The sequence below is a fragment of the Tympanuchus pallidicinctus genome, unplaced genomic scaffold (assembly GCF_026119805.1).
Source record: "Tympanuchus pallidicinctus isolate F22 unplaced genomic scaffold, pur_lepc_1.0 scaffold4, whole genome shotgun sequence".
In the NCBI taxonomy this organism is placed as follows: domain Eukaryota; kingdom Metazoa; phylum Chordata; class Aves; order Galliformes; family Phasianidae; genus Tympanuchus; species Tympanuchus pallidicinctus.
The window spans coordinates 21,183,502-21,204,899 of record NW_026294758.1 but is presented as its reverse complement, the minus strand read 5'-3'; the positions used below and the strand labels follow the sequence as shown (position 1 = coordinate 21,204,899).

General features: G+C 45.8%; 1 protein-coding gene across 1 annotated transcript; it reads left to right on the top strand.

Annotated features, from left to right (window-relative positions):
- The first annotated feature begins 4,939 nt into the window (after positions 1 to 4,939).
- LOC128089541 (uncharacterized) lies at positions 4,940 to 14,530 on the top strand. Its single transcript, XM_052701080.1, has 2 exons — positions 4,940 to 8,419; positions 14,464 to 14,530. Exon 1 carries the CDS (start codon positions 4,940 to 4,942, stop codon positions 7,991 to 7,993), a length of 3,054 nt encoding a protein of 1,017 aa, XP_052557040.1. The 3' UTR covers positions 7,994 to 8,419; positions 14,464 to 14,530.
- The last annotated feature ends 6,868 nt before the right edge of the window (positions 14,531 to 21,398 follow it).

Genomic DNA, 21,398 nt, shown 5'->3' with positions numbered 1-21,398 from the left:
CCATGCAGTGCTGAAAGTGGAAGTTCAGGCCTAGTGGTTAGAGAACTGTGACCTTAGGCTACATCATTTAACATGACTATGAATTTTTGAAAGGCAGACGCATTTATTTATCTACTTTTTCAATGCGATTTGCCCCCAAGCCTGCCAGGGCACACTACTCATGTCAGCTGAGAAGACAAATTGGTTATAGCTCTCTGCATGTGAAAATTGTTAGGTATTTAGAAGAGGGTACTTAGAAGAGAAAACATCTTTCATGGATCTGCTCATGAAATTTCTGGAATATTTGCTAAAAGGAACTACAAAGTTTGCCTTCTCTAAATCAATTTTTTGTACAGAAATCATGAGAAAAACTTAGAATTCTATGAATCTATATGATTTTCTGATCTTAGACATAATGTCAAAGAAGGGTGTATTGTTTTGAATTAGTGTTCTGGGCATTGCATACATATTCCTATCTTAGATTCACCATGTACTATCTATATTACTTTCAGTGATTAATTTGGTACCCTCTTGCTTTCACTCTCTTCGTGCTCTGCTTATGCGTAAAAAGTCCCTACGATCATGACTGTCTCATCTGGCCATATAGAACCTATATCTCAAGTGGGACTTGGAGACTTCAGGAGATTTGTAAAATGAAGTCTCCTGTATTGCGGGCAATCACAGATGAGGCACCTTGAGAATTCAGAGTATGTATTTTTCTGTACAGTAGTGGAAAATGATAAAAAAACAAGACAGAACATGAGGGCAAAGTCAGCGTTTTTGCACAGATTTTGACATGTTAATGTACACAATGCTTTTAACTTTCAGAGATTTTTCTATAAACAGTTCTCCCTCTCTTGTAGGTAAACAGATCAGAAGGGCTGAAGAATATTCAGAAATGTTCTTCCATGTACCCATTCAGTTGTAGCAGCATGATCTCATTCTGAAGGCCAGAGGGTCCTGTATAGTCTGTGGTAAAAGAAGGGAGTATTTTTGGCTAGCCAATTCTCAGCATTTCAAGGGAAGTATCAACTCTTCAAGGATGGATGTGTCTTTCCAGCGCCATTTTTTATGCTGATCCTAGCCACTAGCAGATGGAATTGGTTACAGGGGCTGCCTTTTCTTCTTAACCAGTCTCATATGGCTCCTCACATGGAAAGGCGAAACCTATGGTTCCTTCCAACAATAGCTACTATTACGAGAGACAGAATGAAAACTGCTTTTTTAAAACCTGTCCTTGCTTTTAATCAAAGACAGGGACATTCACAAGGCCAAGGACAAAGCTTTTACCAGGGCTTCCTGACAGAGCTAAGAAAAAATATTCCTGAACTGTACATTTAAATAAACTTTGGAATACCACAAGTCAGCTTTACCCATGATGGAAAGTGAACGTGCCAATTTTTGCAAGGATCTGTGGGAGCATGCCGAATCTTCTGAAAATGTTCAGTTGGAAAAAACATTGAGCTTGAAACACATGTGACTGAAAGCTCACCAGAGCAGGCATCCCTAACTTCATTTAGATCTTTCACCAGAATTTTGTAATTCATGTGACAGCTGCTTTTGCACAGTGGGAACAACGAAGAACAGCAGAATTCTGATTTTCTCAACCTCATTGAAATCGATTATCACTTGGAAAATTGAAGGTTTTTTGTGCCAAGAATTTAAGCTAAGTAGGTGGCTCAAGCTGCCTCTAGAGTGAGTGTAGCATTATGAAATAAAACCTGAATTACATTTTCAGTTGCACAAATGCACCCCAAAAGGTTACTGTCAGTTATACTTGTCCAAGAGAAAAAAGAAACAACAAAAAAACATACATGTCATTTAATGGCATACTGATGGACAGTAATTTTTGGAATCTATTGCAGTCTTCCAGCAAAGCCCTGGTTAAGGCTTTACCTTTAAGAGTTTATTACACATTGAAAGATAGGGACAATGTAGATCTTCTTAAGAGAACCTCACAACCAGATGTTGACAAGTGGATTTATTTCACAGTGTCATGGTTTTATGATTTTTGGTCATCAGTATTCCACACCATAACATCATGTAATGCACTGGGGGTGGGGTTTGATATCTGCCGAATGTTCGTCCGTCGGAGAAGAACTACATTTCCCCAGGAGGCTTTGCGGTCAGCAAGGGGATATAACTCCATGCAAGGTCACCTGAGCCTTCTTCTTCGCCTGCGCTTCGCTGTCTGCGCTTCGCTGTCTGCGCTTCGCTATCTGCGCTTCGCCGCCTGCGCTTCGCCGCCTGCGTTTCGCCATCTGCACTTCGCCGTCTGTACTTCAGTCACTCAACTGGACTGCACTTCTCACCCCAGGATTGTGGTGAGGTCTATACAATTCAAACAGACTCTCTCTCTCTCTCTCTTTGTAGTTTACTAATACTATATTTAGTAAAATCATTTGTTCCACCTCAGATCAGTGCTGTTGTTTTTTTCAAGTATTTTTTGGGGTCCCCTGCTTCCCCTTTTCCAGAGGCGCGGATCCGCAGATCCCTCCGCCCTGCTGGTCACGGAACTGGGCCGGACCAGCCCATAAACCGTTGACATTTTTGGTGGAGAATGCGGGCAGCAGTTGCTTTCTAGCTGTTTAGACTCTCTGCTCTCGGAGAGTTCCGTTGGTAAAGCTTATCTGTTTCACTGGTACTCTCTAAAAAACGTGACCTTGAAAACTCCAGGCGGACTGCCAGTATCGTAGGATATTTGTAAACTCAGAGCTTTACTATCTCGCCTCTGTAAAAAAAAAAAAAAAAAAAAATGCTTTCTGTAGTGAAACTTACTTTTAAAGGGCTGCACGCTGCTGCCTCTTCTTTCCTAATGCTCAAAACATACTGGGCATTAATTAAGCTTGCCACCTTGCTCTATGGAGCAATCGGCATATACAATCAAATGAAAACATGGGTGGAAATATGGACCTGGCACGTTCGTACAATGTGGCTTACAATTCCGGAGACAGCTGCCAATTTTACAGGACTGGGATTTTTTAAGGTTTCCAGTCTCACCTTTCAGCCTGTAATGCAGTTTCTGAATGAACACCTAGTCGCATTACTAATCTCCCTGAATGTATTGCTCATCATTTCGCTCAGTATTAGTATTTATTATATTTTGAGGATATCCTCCCCAAAACCAGAGAATACTGAGTGGCAGGGAGTGTGGAGAGGTCTGGGAAAGACTTTAGACAGATGGAAATCTTCAGTCTCATGGAACTTTACTCCAGAACACCTGAAAGACCCTGAGATTCTAAACAGCTATTTAAGGCAGGAATGTTGCGGTTTGGGCAGTTCTGAGGAGGCACATATGATTTGGGGCCTGGCTAATGCTTATCGGGCCTTATTCAATACTATCCTGGAGAGAGAAAGAGCTTCTGAAATTGAAAGGGAGAGCCTCAGGGAAAAAGTTCAAAATGAGCGAGAGAGTCTCCTGCTCCAGAGGAAAAACTTCCGATCTGAGAGAGATGCCCTCCGAATTGAAAGAGACTCCCTGCAGTCCAAACTCGACAATCTTAAATCTCAACAACACACCCTCCAAGCTGAACTGGAGGATGAGAGCATTGGAACCGACCAACTTGATCAACCACAAGAGGCACCACAATCGATGTCAGTTGCCCCTGTAAGAGGACGAAAAACAAAGCGAATCTCGACTCAGTTAGAAGAGAAGAAAGAGGAGGAAAGAGGTCCAGAGGAGTGGCTCCGAGGTCCAAGAGAAGCACCTCTGAGTCCAGGGGAGGGACCCTCAGTAAGACCACGGTCACCAACACCTACAAGGGCAAGAAGTCCTGGAAGAGCAAGAGGTGAGCAAGATATTGTTACTTTTGTGGATCGATCTCTGAAAATGAATGAAATTCGAAGTCTGAGAAAAGACTTCTCACGCCACCCAAATGAGCCTATTGCTACTTGGTTACTTCGATGCTGGGACAATGGGGCCAACAGTGTGTGGCTAGATAGTAGAGAAGCTCGCCAATTGGGTGGCATTGCTAGGGACTCCGCCATTGACAGAGGTATTAGTACATGCCAGAACCAGGCTTTCACCCTCTGGAAGAGGATGCTGTTAGCTGTAAGAGAAAGTTACCCCTTCAAAGACGATCTGATGCCCGAGAAGAAGAAATGGGCTGATATGGAGGAAGGCATCCGTTATTTGAGAGAATGTGCTGTGGTGGAAACACTACATAGCCCTGATTTCATTCCTGATGAGCCAAATCAAGAGCATGATCCTGAGAGGGCCAGGTGTACACCAAATATGTGGCGTACGTTCACGAAGACTGCACCAGAAAGGTACGCCAGTACATTGGCAGCTATGTATGGCAGAGGAGAAAGAAGACCCCTTATAAATGAATTGGTTAATAAGCTTCAAGACTTTGAGTTACATTTAAGCCCTCTACGAGCTTGTGTTTCAGCCATTGAAAAAGTATCTGAAAAGCTGGACAGAATGGAAAACAAACAAGAAGATATAATAGATAAACTATCAATTGTGCCTGATGCCGATGAATACATGGTGGTCACAGATACATCTAATGAGGAACAGAATTCCCAAAACAGCCTACTTGAGGGGCTGATCAACTTGGTTTCCTCCCAGCCGGTGTCATCCAACATCTCAGCTATCAAAAGAAGACGTCCTCCTGCTCGAACAAGTGACAACAGTAAGACCACGTCACGTTTTGTCTTGTGGCATTACCTACGCGACCATGGAGAAGATATGAAGAAGTGGCATAAGCAACCCACTCCTGCACTTCAAGCACGGGTAAAAGAGCTACAAGACAAATCAGCCACCAAGGTGAACTTCTCCAGAAAGGTAATTGCTCCAGTTGCTGCAGACAACAGAGGTAACAAATAGAGGGGCCCTGCCCCCAGCCAGGGGGGGGAAAGGGATAATAGAGTTTATTGGACTGTGTGGATTAGATGGCCTGGTACATCAGAACCACAGAAATATAAGGCCCTAGTTGATACTGGTGCACAGTGCACTCTAATGCCCTCGAGTCACCAAGGGACAAAATCAATTTATATTCATGGGGTGACAGGAGGTTCCCAAGAACTGACTATGTTGGAGGCCGAAATCAGCCTCACTGGTGAAGACTGGCAAAAGCACCCTATTGTTACTGGCCCAGGGGCTCCATGTATACTTGGTATTGATTACCTCAAAAGGGGATATTTTAAGGATCCCAAAGGGTATCGATGGGCCTTTGGAATAGCTGCTGTAGACACAGAAGGTGCTAAGCAGTTATCTGCTTTGCCTGGCCTATCAGAAGATCCGTCTGTTGTGGGGTTGCTACGAGTAGAAGAGCAACAGGTACCGATAGCTACAAAAACGGTGCACAGACGGCAGTACCGCACCAACAGGGATTCCTTGCTCCCCATTCAGAAGTTAATTCATCAATTAGAGAACCAGGGAGTGATCAGCAAAACTCACTCGCCTTTTAACAGCCCCATATGGCCAGTGCGTAAAGCCAGTGGAGAATGGAGGCTGACGGTGGACTACCGTGGCCTGAATGAAGTCACACCCTCATGGAGTGCTGCTGTGCCAGATATGTTAGAACTCCAATACGAACTGGAGTCAAAAGCAGCTAAGTGGTATGCCACCATTGACATTGCTAATGCCTTTTTCTCCATTCCTTTGGCCAAAGAATGTAGGCCACAGTTTGCTTTCACATGGAGGGGCATTCAGTATACCTGGAACCGTTTGCCCCAGGGGTGGAAACACAGCCCGACCATTTGCCATGGGTTGATCCAAGCTGCACTGGAACAGGGAGGTGCTCCTGAGCACCTGCAGTACATTGATGACATCATTGTGTGGGGCAACACAGCAAAGGAAGTTTTTGAGAAAGGAGAGCAAATAATCCAGATCCTTCTCCGTGCTGGTTTTGCTATTAAGCGAAGCAAAGTGAAAGGACCTGCCCAGGAGATTCAGTTCCTAGGCATAAAGTGGCAAGATGGCCGTCGTCACATCCCAACAGATGTGATTGACAAAATCACTGCCATGTCTTCCCCCACTAATAAGAAAGAGACACAATCGTTTCTGGGCGTAGTGGGTTTTTGGAGAATGCATGTTCCAAACTACAGCCTCATTGTAAGCCCACTTTATCAGGTGACACGGAAGAAGAATGATTTTGTGTGGGGTCCTGAGCAGCAGCAGGCTTTTGAGCAGATTAAACAGGAGATAGCCCGTGCTGTGGCCCTGGGGCCAGTACGGATAGAACAGGATGTGAAGAACATCCTCTACACTGCTGCTGGAGAGAAAGGCCCCACTTGGAGTTTGTGGCAAAGAGCATCAGGAGAGACCCGAGGCCGACCCTTGGGATTCTGGAGTCGAGCCTACAGGGGGTCGGAGGAGGGCTACACTCCAACTGAGAAGGAGATCTTAGCTGCATATGAGGGGGTTCGGGCTGCTTCCGAAGTAGTCGGTACTGAAACACAGCTCCTTCTGGCACCTCGACTGCCAGTGTTGAACTGGATGTTCAAGGGAAAGGTTCCTTCCACCCATCATGCCACTGATGCCACTTGGAGTAAGTGGATTGCACTGATTACACAACGAGCACGGATAGGGAACCTCAGCCGTCCAGGAATCCTAGAGGTCATCATGGACTGGCCTGAAGGTAAAAAGTTTGGAACACCACCAGCAGAGGAAGTATCACGTGCTAAAGAAGCCCCACCATACAATGAACTACCAGAGAATGAAAAGAAATATGCCCTATTCACAGATGGATCGTGTCGTATTGTGGGAAAGCATCGCAGATGGAAATCTGCTGTGTGGAGCCCCACACGACAAGTTGCAGAGGCCACTGAAGGGAAAGGAGAATCAAGCCAATTTGCAGAGGTAAAGGCTGTCCAACTGGCTTTAGATGTTGCTGAACGGGAGAGGTGGCCAATGCTCTATCTCTACACTGACTCATGGATGGTAGCAAATGCCTTATGGGGGTGGTTACAGCAGTGGGAGCAAAATAACTGGCAAAGAAAGGGCAAGCCTATTTGGGCTGCTGACCTATGGAAAGATATTGCTACCCGAACAAAAAATATGGTTATAAAGGTGCGTCATGTAGATGCTCATGTGCCCAAGAGTAGAGCTACAGAAGATCAGCGAAATAACCATCAGGTAGACCAAGCTGCCAGAATTGAGGTGGCTCAAATAGACCTGGACTGGCAGAACAAGGGTGAATTATTTCTAGCTCGGTGGGCCCATGAGACCTCAGGTCATCAAGGAAGAGACGCAACATACAAATGGGCCAGAGACCGAGGGGTGGACTTAACTATGGATGCCATTGTACAAATCATTCATGACTGTGATACATGCGCCACAATTAAACAAGCTAAGAGGATGAAACCTCTCTGGGAGGAAGGGCGATGGCAAAAGTACAAATATGGGGAGGCATGGCAGGTTGATTATATCACCTTGCCACGATCTCGCAATGGTAAGCATTATGTGCTCACCATGGTGGAGGCAACAACCGGGTGGCTTGAAACATATGCAGTACCCCATGCTACCGCCCGAAACACCATATTAGGTCTGGAGAGGCAAATCCTGTGGCGACATGGCACCCCAGAAAGGATTGAGTCAGATAATGGGACTCATTTTAAAAATTCACTTGTGGATACTTGGGCCAGAGAACATGGCATCGAGTGGATTTATCATATCCCCTATCATGCACCAGCCTCTGGTAAGATCGAACGCTACAACGGGTTGTTAAAAACCATGTTGAAAGCAATGGGTGGCGGAACATTTAAACACTGGGAGAAGCACTTGGCAGAAGCCACCTGGCTGGTTAACACCAGAGGATCAATCAGTCGAGATGGTCCTACCCAATCCAGCTCCCTACATATTGTAGAGGGAGATAAGGTCCCTGTAGTACATGTAAAGAACATGTTAGGAAAAGCAGTTTGGGTTTTTCCTCCTTCTGGGAAGGGCAAACCTCTTCGCGGAACTGTCTTTGCCCAGGGACCTGGGTCCACCTGGTGGGTGATGCAGAAAAACGGGGATGTTCAGTGTGTACCACAAGGGAATTTGATGTTGGGGGAGTGCAGTCTGTAATCCCATGTGTTAAGCATGATGTAGTGATGTAGAATAAGGGGTGGAATGTCATGGTTTTATGATTTTTGGTCATCAGTATTCCACACCATAACATCATGTAATGCACTGGGGGTGGGGTTTGATATCTGCCGAATGTTCGTCCGTCGGAGAAGAACTACATTTCCCCAGGAGGCTTTGCGGTCAGCAAGGGGATATAACTCCATGCAAGGTCACCTGAGCCTTCTTCTTCGCCTGCGCTTCGCTGTCTGCGCTTCGCTGTCTGCGCTTCGCTATCTGCGCTTCGCCGCCTGCGCTTCGCCGCCTGCGTTTCGCCATCTGCACTTCGCCGTCTGTACTTCAGTCACTCAACTGGACTGCACTTCTCACCCCAGGATTGTGGTGAGGTCTATACAATTCAAACAGACTCTCTCTCTCTCTCTCTTTGTAGTTTACTAATACTATATTTAGTAAAATCATTTGTTCCACCTCAGATCAGTGCTGTTGTTTTTTTCAAGTATTTTTTGGGGTCCCCTGCTTCCCCTTTTCCAGAGGCGCGGATCCGCAGATCCCTCCGCCCTGCTGGTCACGGAACTGGGCCGGACCAGCCCATAAACCGTTGACATTTTTGGTGGAGAATGCGGGCAGCAGTTGCTTTCTAGCTGTTTAGACTCTCTGCTCTCGGAGAGTTCCGTTGGTAAAGCTTATCTGTTTCACTGGTACTCTCTAAAAAACGTGACCTTGAAAACTCCAGGCGGACTGCCAGTATCGTAGGATATTTGTAAACTCAGAGCTTTACTATCTCGCCTCTGTAAAAAAAAAAAAAAAAAAAAATGCTTTCTGTAGTGAAACTTACTTTTAAAGGGCTGCACGCTGCTGCCTCTTCTTTCCTAATGCTCAAAACATACTGGGCATTAATTAAGCTTGCCACCTTGCTCTATGGAGCAATCGGCATATACAATCAAATGAAAACATGGGTGGAAATATGGACCTGGCACGTTCGTACAATGTGGCTTACAATTCCGGAGACAGCTGCCAATTTTACAGGACTGGGATTTTTTAAGGTTTCCAGTCTCACCTTTCAGCCTGTAATGCAGTTTCTGAATGAACACCTAGTCGCATTACTAATCTCCCTGAATGTATTGCTCATCATTTCGCTCAGTATTAGTATTTATTATATTTTGAGGATATCCTCCCCAAAACCAGAGAATACTGAGTGGCAGGGAGTGTGGAGAGGTCTGGGAAAGACTTTAGACAGATGGAAATCTTCAGTCTCATGGAACTTTACTCCAGAACACCTGAAAGACCCTGAGATTCTAAACAGCTATTTAAGGCAGGAATGTTGCGGTTTGGGCAGTTCTGAGGAGGCACATATGATTTGGGGCCTGGCTAATGCTTATCGGGCCTTATTCAATACTATCCTGGAGAGAGAAAGAGCTTCTGAAATTGAAAGGGAGAGCCTCAGGGAAAAAGTTCAAAATGAGCGAGAGAGTCTCCTGCTCCAGAGGAAAAACTTCCGATCTGAGAGAGATGCCCTCCGAATTGAAAGAGACTCCCTGCAGTCCAAACTCGACAATCTTAAATCTCAACAACACACCCTCCAAGCTGAACTGGAGGATGAGAGCATTGGAACCGACCAACTTGATCAACCACAAGAGGCACCACAATCGATGTCAGTTGCCCCTGTAAGAGGACGAAAAACAAAGCGAATCTCGACTCAGTTAGAAGAGAAGAAAGAGGAGGAAAGAGGTCCAGAGGAGTGGCTCCGAGGTCCAAGAGAAGCACCTCTGAGTCCAGGGGAGGGACCCTCAGTAAGACCACGGTCACCAACACCTACAAGGGCAAGAAGTCCTGGAAGAGCAAGAGGTGAGCAAGATATTGTTACTTTTGTGGATCGATCTCTGAAAATGAATGAAATTCGAAGTCTGAGAAAAGACTTCTCACGCCACCCAAATGAGCCTATTGCTACTTGGTTACTTCGATGCTGGGACAATGGGGCCAACAGTGTGTGGCTAGATAGTAGAGAAGCTCGCCAATTGGGTGGCATTGCTAGGGACTCCGCCATTGACAGAGGTATTAGTACATGCCAGAACCAGGCTTTCACCCTCTGGAAGAGGATGCTGTTAGCTGTAAGAGAAAGTTACCCCTTCAAAGACGATCTGATGCCCGAGAAGAAGAAATGGGCTGATATGGAGGAAGGCATCCGTTATTTGAGAGAATGTGCTGTGGTGGAAACACTACATAGCCCTGATTTCATTCCTGATGAGCCAAATCAAGAGCATGATCCTGAGAGGGCCAGGTGTACACCAAATATGTGGCGTACGTTCACGAAGACTGCACCAGAAAGGTACGCCAGTACATTGGCAGCTATGTATGGCAGAGGAGAAAGAAGACCCCTTATAAATGAATTGGTTAATAAGCTTCAAGACTTTGAGTTACATTTAAGCCCTCTACGAGCTTGTGTTTCAGCCATTGAAAAAGTATCTGAAAAGCTGGACAGAATGGAAAACAAACAAGAAGATATAATAGATAAACTATCAATTGTGCCTGATGCCGATGAATACATGGTGGTCACAGATACATCTAATGAGGAACAGAATTCCCAAAACAGCCTACTTGAGGGGCTGATCAACTTGGTTTCCTCCCAGCCGGTGTCATCCAACATCTCAGCTATCAAAAGAAGACGTCCTCCTGCTCGAACAAGTGACAACAGTAAGACCACGTCACGTTTTGTCTTGTGGCATTACCTACGCGACCATGGAGAAGATATGAAGAAGTGGCATAAGCAACCCACTCCTGCACTTCAAGCACGGGTAAAAGAGCTACAAGACAAATCAGCCACCAAGGTGAACTTCTCCAGAAAGGTAATTGCTCCAGTTGCTGCAGACAACAGAGGTAACAAATAGAGGGGCCCTGCCCCCAGCCAGGGGGGGGAAAGGGATAATAGAGTTTATTGGACTGTGTGGATTAGATGGCCTGGTACATCAGAACCACAGAAATATAAGGCCCTAGTTGATACTGGTGCACAGTGCACTCTAATGCCCTCGAGTCACCAAGGGACAAAATCAATTTATATTCATGGGGTGACAGGAGGTTCCCAAGAACTGACTATGTTGGAGGCCGAAATCAGCCTCACTGGTGAAGACTGGCAAAAGCACCCTATTGTTACTGGCCCAGGGGCTCCATGTATACTTGGTATTGATTACCTCAAAAGGGGATATTTTAAGGATCCCAAAGGGTATCGATGGGCCTTTGGAATAGCTGCTGTAGACACAGAAGGTGCTAAGCAGTTATCTGCTTTGCCTGGCCTATCAGAAGATCCGTCTGTTGTGGGGTTGCTACGAGTAGAAGAGCAACAGGTACCGATAGCTACAAAAACGGTGCACAGACGGCAGTACCGCACCAACAGGGATTCCTTGCTCCCCATTCAGAAGTTAATTCATCAATTAGAGAACCAGGGAGTGATCAGCAAAACTCACTCGCCTTTTAACAGCCCCATATGGCCAGTGCGTAAAGCCAGTGGAGAATGGAGGCTGACGGTGGACTACCGTGGCCTGAATGAAGTCACACCCTCATGGAGTGCTGCTGTGCCAGATATGTTAGAACTCCAATACGAACTGGAGTCAAAAGCAGCTAAGTGGTATGCCACCATTGACATTGCTAATGCCTTTTTCTCCATTCCTTTGGCCAAAGAATGTAGGCCACAGTTTGCTTTCACATGGAGGGGCATTCAGTATACCTGGAACCGTTTGCCCCAGGGGTGGAAACACAGCCCGACCATTTGCCATGGGTTGATCCAAGCTGCACTGGAACAGGGAGGTGCTCCTGAGCACCTGCAGTACATTGATGACATCATTGTGTGGGGCAACACAGCAAAGGAAGTTTTTGAGAAAGGAGAGCAAATAATCCAGATCCTTCTCCGTGCTGGTTTTGCTATTAAGCGAAGCAAAGTGAAAGGACCTGCCCAGGAGATTCAGTTCCTAGGCATAAAGTGGCAAGATGGCCGTCGTCACATCCCAACAGATGTGATTGACAAAATCACTGCCATGTCTTCCCCCACTAATAAGAAAGAGACACAATCGTTTCTGGGCGTAGTGGGTTTTTGGAGAATGCATGTTCCAAACTACAGCCTCATTGTAAGCCCACTTTATCAGGTGACACGGAAGAAGAATGATTTTGTGTGGGGTCCTGAGCAGCAGCAGGCTTTTGAGCAGATTAAACAGGAGATAGCCCGTGCTGTGGCCCTGGGGCCAGTACGGATAGAACAGGATGTGAAGAACATCCTCTACACTGCTGCTGGAGAGAAAGGCCCCACTTGGAGTTTGTGGCAAAGAGCATCAGGAGAGACCCGAGGCCGACCCTTGGGATTCTGGAGTCGAGCCTACAGGGGGTCGGAGGAGGGCTACACTCCAACTGAGAAGGAGATCTTAGCTGCATATGAGGGGGTTCGGGCTGCTTCCGAAGTAGTCGGTACTGAAACACAGCTCCTTCTGGCACCTCGACTGCCAGTGTTGAACTGGATGTTCAAGGGAAAGGTTCCTTCCACCCATCATGCCACTGATGCCACTTGGAGTAAGTGGATTGCACTGATTACACAACGAGCACGGATAGGGAACCTCAGCCGTCCAGGAATCCTAGAGGTCATCATGGACTGGCCTGAAGGTAAAAAGTTTGGAACACCACCAGCAGAGGAAGTATCACGTGCTAAAGAAGCCCCACCATACAATGAACTACCAGAGAATGAAAAGAAATATGCCCTATTCACAGATGGATCGTGTCGTATTGTGGGAAAGCATCGCAGATGGAAATCTGCTGTGTGGAGCCCCACACGACAAGTTGCAGAGGCCACTGAAGGGAAAGGAGAATCAAGCCAATTTGCAGAGGTAAAGGCTGTCCAACTGGCTTTAGATGTTGCTGAACGGGAGAGGTGGCCAATGCTCTATCTCTACACTGACTCATGGATGGTAGCAAATGCCTTATGGGGGTGGTTACAGCAGTGGGAGCAAAATAACTGGCAAAGAAAGGGCAAGCCTATTTGGGCTGCTGACCTATGGAAAGATATTGCTACCCGAACAAAAAATATGGTTATAAAGGTGCGTCATGTAGATGCTCATGTGCCCAAGAGTAGAGCTACAGAAGATCAGCGAAATAACCATCAGGTAGACCAAGCTGCCAGAATTGAGGTGGCTCAAATAGACCTGGACTGGCAGAACAAGGGTGAATTATTTCTAGCTCGGTGGGCCCATGAGACCTCAGGTCATCAAGGAAGAGACGCAACATACAAATGGGCCAGAGACCGAGGGGTGGACTTAACTATGGATGCCATTGTACAAATCATTCATGACTGTGATACATGCGCCACAATTAAACAAGCTAAGAGGATGAAACCTCTCTGGGAGGAAGGGCGATGGCAAAAGTACAAATATGGGGAGGCATGGCAGGTTGATTATATCACCTTGCCACGATCTCGCAATGGTAAGCATTATGTGCTCACCATGGTGGAGGCAACAACCGGGTGGCTTGAAACATATGCAGTACCCCATGCTACCGCCCGAAACACCATATTAGGTCTGGAGAGGCAAATCCTGTGGCGACATGGCACCCCAGAAAGGATTGAGTCAGATAATGGGACTCATTTTAAAAATTCACTTGTGGATACTTGGGCCAGAGAACATGGCATCGAGTGGATTTATCATATCCCCTATCATGCACCAGCCTCTGGTAAGATCGAACGCTACAACGGGTTGTTAAAAACCATGTTGAAAGCAATGGGTGGCGGAACATTTAAACACTGGGAGAAGCACTTGGCAGAAGCCACCTGGCTGGTTAACACCAGAGGATCAATCAGTCGAGATGGTCCTACCCAATCCAGCTCCCTACATATTGTAGAGGGAGATAAGGTCCCTGTAGTACATGTAAAGAACATGTTAGGAAAAGCAGTTTGGGTTTTTCCTCCTTCTGGGAAGGGCAAACCTCTTCGCGGAACTGTCTTTGCCCAGGGACCTGGGTCCACCTGGTGGGTGATGCAGAAAAACGGGGATGTTCAGTGTGTACCACAAGGGAATTTGATGTTGGGGGAGTGCAGTCTGTAATCCCATGTGTTAAGCATGATGTAGTGATGTAGAATAAGGGGTGGAATGTCATGGTTTTATGATTTTTGGTCATCAGTATTCCACACCATAACATCATGTAATGCACTGGGGGTGGGGTTTGATATCTGCCGAATGTTCGTCCGTCGGAGAAGAACTACATTTCCCCAGGAGGCTTTGCGGTCAGCAAGGGGATATAACTCCATGCAAGGTCACCTGAGCCTTCTTCTTCGCCTGCGCTTCGCTGTCTGCGCTTCGCTGTCTGCGCTTCGCTATCTGCGCTTCGCCGCCTGCGCTTCGCCGCCTGCGTTTCGCCATCTGCACTTCGCCGTCTGTACTTCAGTCACTCAACTGGACTGCACTTCTCACCCCAGGATTGTGGTGAGGTCTATACAATTCAAACAGACTCTCTCTCTCTCTCTCTTTGTAGTTTACTAATACTATATTTAGTAAAATCATTTGTTCCACCTCAGATCAGTGCTGTTGTTTTTTTCAAGTATTTTTTGGGGTCCCCTGCTTCCCCTTTTCCAGAGGCGCGGATCCGCAGATCCCTCCGCCCTGCTGGTCACGGAACTGGGCCGGACCAGCCCATAAACCGTTGACACACAGATAAGTTTTAAAGGGGAAGAAACAATGAAAAGAAGATGGAAATGTGAGTCTTATCAATTTCCGGTAGTTTTTTAACTACTATTTTAAAGTTTTTGTTTGCTTTGGTAAGGTTTTTTACACAGAGATAGAAAATCACTACCTAACTCTACCTCTCATAGTTTAGAAGCATTGGTCATGGCACAATGTGCTTAATGGTAATACTATTGAGATCTATCCCATTGTTTTGACTGAACTGAATATGTGGAATACATACAGATCATTTTCTACACAGTTAATGAATCATAAATCTGAGATGATGTACATCACCTTATGTTTTGCTTTAACTTAATTATTACAAAAAAACATACTATCCATTTTTCCAGAAAGCTACGAAACTAATGATTTGTCTCAACAACATATCTTAGAAGTCCTTCCTCAAGTATAACAAACATACGGAAAAAGTAACAGACATTTGTAATTCTCTCGGTGCACAGTGACAGGATGATCCTTTTATAATGAGACCTCTGCAGACTTCTAAGGACACTTATTCTCTTCACTATTTCCTGAAATATAGTAACATTAGTTGGTTATATAGTAACATTGTTATATTATATATTATATATTATATATATATATATAATATTATATATATATTATATATTATTATATTATAATTAATATAATTAATATAATATATTATATTATATATATATATATAATATTATATATATATTATATATATATATTATATATTATATATATAGTTATATAGTAACATTGTTGGTTCTTCTTTTTGGAAGAACTGGTGGCCAAAAGGGACAGAATTAAACTTTGAATCAAGTATCTCCTGTTCATGGCACTTTTCACATGTTAGAATTGTGAGAAACAGGGTCTCCTGCTGAGTTTTTTCTGGTTCTTAGTGTACCTGAATGAAACCCTAAATGCACAACAAAAAACCTGAGCAATCAAACAAACACTCAACACAAATAAACAAACCAAACCAAAACCCAGACAGAACCAAATAAACCAGAAAATAAGCTAGTACATGTGTGATGCAAATTAAGAAATCGTCTGAATCAAAGAATCACATAATCACAGAAACACCAAGGTTGGAAAAGACCATCAAGATCACCCAGTCCAACCATCCACCTATCACCAATAGTTCTCACCAAACCATATCCCTCAACACAACATACAAATGTTCCTTCAACATCTCCAGAGTCGGTGACTCCACCACCTCCCTGGGCAGCCCATTCCAGTGCCTGATCACTCTTTCAGAGAAGTAGTATTTCCTAACCAGCCTGAATCTCCCCTGGAGCAGCTTGAAGCCATTCCCTCCAGTCCTATCATCAGTTACACAAGAGAAGAGACCGACCCCCACCTCACTACAGCCTCCCTTCAGGTAGTTATAGAGAGCAATAAGGTCTCCCCTGAGCCTCCTCTTCTCCAGACTGAACAACCCCAGCTCCTTCAGCCGCTCCTCATAAGCCCTGTGCTCCAGACCCCTCACCAGCTTTGTAACCCTCCTCTGAACCCGCTTCAGGGCCTCAATGTCTTTCTTGCAGTGAGGGGCCCAAAACTGGACACTGTACTCGAGGTGCGGCCTCACCAGAGCTGAGTACAGGGGGACAATCATGGCCTGTTCCTGCTGGCAACACCTTTTCTGGTGCAAGCCAGGATGCCATTGGCCTTCTTGGCCACCCAGGCACAGTGCTGGCTCATGTTCAGCCCAGCATCAATCAATACTGTAGTTAACAAAATACGCAAGTTAGAGATGTAGTCAACGAAATACGCAAAGCGGGGGCTGTCAAGGTCACCAGGCATAACCAGGAGTAATCTGTGTGGGCCCCTTGCGTGGTCAGCTAATACGTGAAAAGGGGGCTGTAACAGTCATCAGCCTCTGCGGGGGCTCCTTGACTCATGAGAAACCATGATGAGACATGGCAAGACAAGACATGCCACACGTCTATTGGGCACAGATAACCGTAGCAAGGGTGATTGGTAGCACTGTGATATAAGGGACAACTATAAGAAGAGCGTGTTGCTTGCAATAAGTGCCATTTGCCGCTCACCACATTGGTGTCATAAAGCGTGTGATTTGGCCGGGGCTGTCTGAGCACTTCACGACGGGACATTATTCAGAGGTTGCTGAAGTAAAGGCAACACAATACCCCCAGGACCATTTCCTCTATACAGTCTTCCAGCCACTCCACCCCAAGCCTGTAGCTTTGCCTAGGGTTGTTGTGGTCAAAGAGCAGTACCAAGTGCATTTGGCCTTGTTGAACCTCATTCCATTGGCCTCAGCCCAGCCATCCAGCCTGTCCAGATCCCTTTTTATGGCCTCACTACCCCCAGGCAGATCCACACTTCCAGCCAACTTGGTGCCATCTGCAAACTTACTGAGAGGTAAGTCAGTCACCAAGGTTGGAAAAGACCTTAAAGATCACCCAGTCCAACCGTTCACCTATTCCCAATAGCTCCTACTAAACCATGTCCCTCAACACAATATCCAGTCTTTCCTTGAACACCTCCAGGGTCGGTGACTCCACCACCTCCCTGGGCAGTCCATTCCAGTGCCTGACCACCCTTTCTGAAAAGTAATACTTCCTCATGTCCAGCCTGAATCTCCCCTGCCGTAGCTTGAAACCATTCCCCCTGGTCCTATCACTAATGACACGAGAGAAGAGGCCGACCCCCAGCTCACTACAACCTCCCTTCAGGAAGTTATAGAGAGCAATGAGGTCTCCCCTGAGCCTCCTCTTGTCCAGGCTGAACATTCCCAGCTCCTTCAGCCTCTCCTCACATGGCCTGTGTTCCAGACCCCTCACCAGCTTTGTTGCCCTCCTTTGAACACGTTCCAGGGCCTCAATGTCTTTCTTGCAGTGAGGGGCCCAAAACTGGACACAGTACTCGAGGTGCGGCCTCACCAGTGCTGAATACAGGGGAACAATCAGCTCTCTGCTCCTGCTTACAACACTGTTTCTGATGCAAGCCAGGATGCCATTGGCCTTCTTGGCCACCTGGGCACACTGTCGGCTCATGTTCAGCCGAGCATCAATCAATACCCCCAGGTCCATTTCCTCTATGCAGTCCTCCAGCCACACTGCCCCAAGCCTGTAGCGTCGCCTGGGGTTGTTGTGGCCGAAGTGCAGGACCCGGCATGGCCTTGTTGAAACTCATCCTATTGGCTTCAGCCCAGCCATCCAGCCTGTCCAGATCCCTCTGTAGGGCCTCGCTACCCCCAGGCAGATCCACACTTCCAGCCAACTTGGTGCCATCTGCAAACTTACTGAGAGTGCACTCAATGCCCTCATCCAGGTCGTCAATAAAGATATTGAAGAGGACAGGCCCCAGCACCAATCCCTGGGGAACACCACTTGTCACCAATCGCCAGCTGGATTTAGCTCCATTCACCACCTCTGTCTGGGCCCGGCATTTCAGTCAGTTCCTTATCCAGCTGAGAGAGTACCTGTCTAAGCCACTGGAATACTGTGGGAGACAGTGTCAAAGGCTTTGTTGAAGTCTAAGTAGACTACATCAACAGCCTTTCCTTTTGAAAATTAGGGTCTCAAGATTTCATTTGATAGTTGCTCATTGCTGGTCTTCTGCATGAACAAAATGCTTTTTCTGAAGGACAGAAAGCCTATCGTTGACAAAATACAAAAATGTCACAAAAGAGAATGGAATTCCTAAATTCCTTTAGTGAATGTATGGGAGATATGTACTTTTTAAGTTGGTTCTCATTTGTGTGGAGGGAGAGAAGCAGATGTTGTATACCTTGACTTCTGCAAGGTGTTTGACACTGTTTCCCATTAAAACCTTGTTATGAAACTTAGTGTGGAATAGATGAGTGGTTGATGAGGTGGATTGAGGACTGACTGGCAGAGCTCAAAGTGTTGTCATCAGCAGTACAGACTCTTGTTGGTGGCCTGTAGCTAATGGTGATTCCCAGGGATCAGTGCTGGGTCTGGTCTTCTTCAGCATCTTCATCAGTGATCTGTCTGAAGGGATAGTCTACTCCCAGCATGTTTGCTGGTGATACAAAGTTCAATGGAGTGGCTGACACATCAGCAGAATGTGCTGCCATTCAGCAAGACCTGGACAGATTGGAGAGTTGAGCAGGGAGGAACCTGATGAGATTTAACAAAAGCAAATGTACAGTCTTGCACCTAGGGAGGAATTAACATGTGTATCAGAACAGGTTAGGGAGAGAACAACTGCAGAGCAGGACTCAGGTGTTCTAGTGGGCAAAAGGTTGGCCATGAGCCAGCAGTGTCCCTTTGTGGCCTGGGATGCCCCGTGGTGCCCTGAGGTACATTAAAATGAGCGTGGCCAGCAAGTCAAAGAAGGTGATCCTCCCCCTCTGCTCTCCCCTGGTAAAGCCACATATCAGAATTCTGTGTCCAGCTCTGGGCTTTCCAATTCAAAAAATACAAAGATCTTCCAGGAGTCCAGTGGAGGGCCACTGACGAGATGATGATGAGGGGTCTGTAGCACCTCCTGCATGAGGAAAGGCTGAGTAACCTGTGTCTGTTCAACCCGGGGAAAAAAAGACTGAGAGGGGATCTGATAAATGTTTATAAATATCTAAAGGGAGGTGGGAAACAAATGGAAAAGGCCCGGCTTTCTCGGTGGTGCAAGGACAAGGAGTAGTGATCTAAAATTGGAACATAGAAAGTTCCATACAAACATGGAAAAGAACTTCCTTATGGTAAGGGTGATAGAGCACTGGAACAGGCTGCCCAGAGATGCTGTGGAGTCTCCTTCTGTGGAGATATTCAAGTCAGGTCTGGATACATACCTATGCGACCTATTGTAGGGAACCTCCTTTAGGAGGGAGTTGGATGTGATGATCTCTTGAGGTCCATTCCAACCCCTGTGATTCTGTGACTGTGATTCTGTGACTCTGTGATTCTGTGAAAATTTTAACGTGCTGAGGGATGCAGACTTGGGACGAGCTACAGAGTAGTGCAGGGAAGAAGAGCACAAAAGAAGGGAACTATTTCTCAGAAGGCTTTATAAAGAGAACTAAAATCCAGCTGTCTGCAGGAACTAGAAAATGGACTTGCTGGTTCTGGCCAGTCCTTCCATTTCTATGTTTTTAATGTTTTCCAGATTATTTATGTGCATGCTGTTTCACTGCTGCAAATACGTGCATTTTGTAAAACATACCAGGGTAGAATAAGGAAGCCACTGGTTTCAGTAACACAGTATGATCTTCAAATCCTGCTGAGTTTGCCAATTTTTCTGAGAAAAACCAGTCCTACAGAATCTGGCCAGTTGCCCAGCAGATTTCACATAAATGTCTGAAGAAGACATTTACTTTCACACCACACCAAGTCTTCTATCCCTATCATATATATCCATATTTTAATTTTCAATTATTTTTTCTTGACTTTCTAATCAGATGTAAAGATAAGTAATTCATTATATACCTTGGTGGAAACTGACAATAACTAACAACTTCACAAAGTGGGTAAACAGTCCCTCCTTAATTAACTTTGAGTTCAACTACAAAGAGTGGAACAGAAATTAAACCACAAATTAAACCAGAAATGAAACACTGCCTGCCCATAAAAGTATAATCAAAAGATGACAAGCATCATCAAAATCTCTTATTAGAGATATATTTTTTTTAATACTTACATGAGTGAAAGACTTTGACAATTTTTCCACATCAGCAAGCTAAAATTTCGTGGATACTCGGGATAGACAGAACCAAGAAAAACTTGTTATTGCATACTAATTCATGAATAAACTAACAGTAATCTAGATTGTAAGTAGATCATCTGAAAATATGAAAATCTGTACCAACCCAGGGACATGAAAAGCCAAAGAATCAGAGTCTATATATTTTCAGTAACATAAAAATATCTTTTATTACTCTATTCTACTTATACCACAGATTTAGAAAAGTCCTCCTGGATATCAGTATTAACAGTTCAGTTTAATTTGATTTTGAAGTCTGTATGAGACACAGTGAAGACAAGAAACAAAGATATTCCCTCTGGCTCTGCCTTCAGGCTGCAGGAGGACTTGTTAGATGCTGACTTTGTTAGATGCTGACTGCCTGCCTCTCTATGCAGAGGAGGAGAATGAAGAGACAAAGGAGAAGGAGGCTCTAGATAACATAGAATGCTTCCTAAGGAGTACAGAAAAGGTAACTGTGCTTGCATCTCTGAGTGGTCCCTCTGGCTCTGCCTTCAGGCTGCAGGAGGGCCACTGGCTGGACAGAGCTGCTGCCCTCCAGGCATCCCACACCGCTTCGCACCCCGTAGTGCTCTGGTCTGTGATTCCAGACGGGATCTCAGCAGAGCTGCTTCTGCTGGAGGCAGCAACTGCAGCTCCCAGGCAAAGGGACTCACAACAGTTTCCTCGTGGTGAGAGGGCCCTCTAAAAGACTTTCACAACCTGCTGCTCTGATTACAGACCGTGCATGCTGTGGAGAAAATGCTGCAGACTCTGCTGGTCAGTCATTGCACCTCCAACAGGTCGCTTGTGCAAGGTTCCTGAAATGGCAGGAGCTCGAGCACCAGGCCAAAAAGAGGAATTTGATGGGGATCACGGATTGCTTGGTAAGGACAACTCCACAACCCCTACCCCTTTGTTGAGGAAGGGGACACTGGTGAGAGGGGGCCGCACCTGCAGCTGGGAAGGGTCTGCAAGCCCCATGCCTTTGTGTTCTTGTCCAGATACAGCAGAACAGGAAGAGGGTGGGTAAAATCATATGGCAGAGCCTGCAGTACCTGACG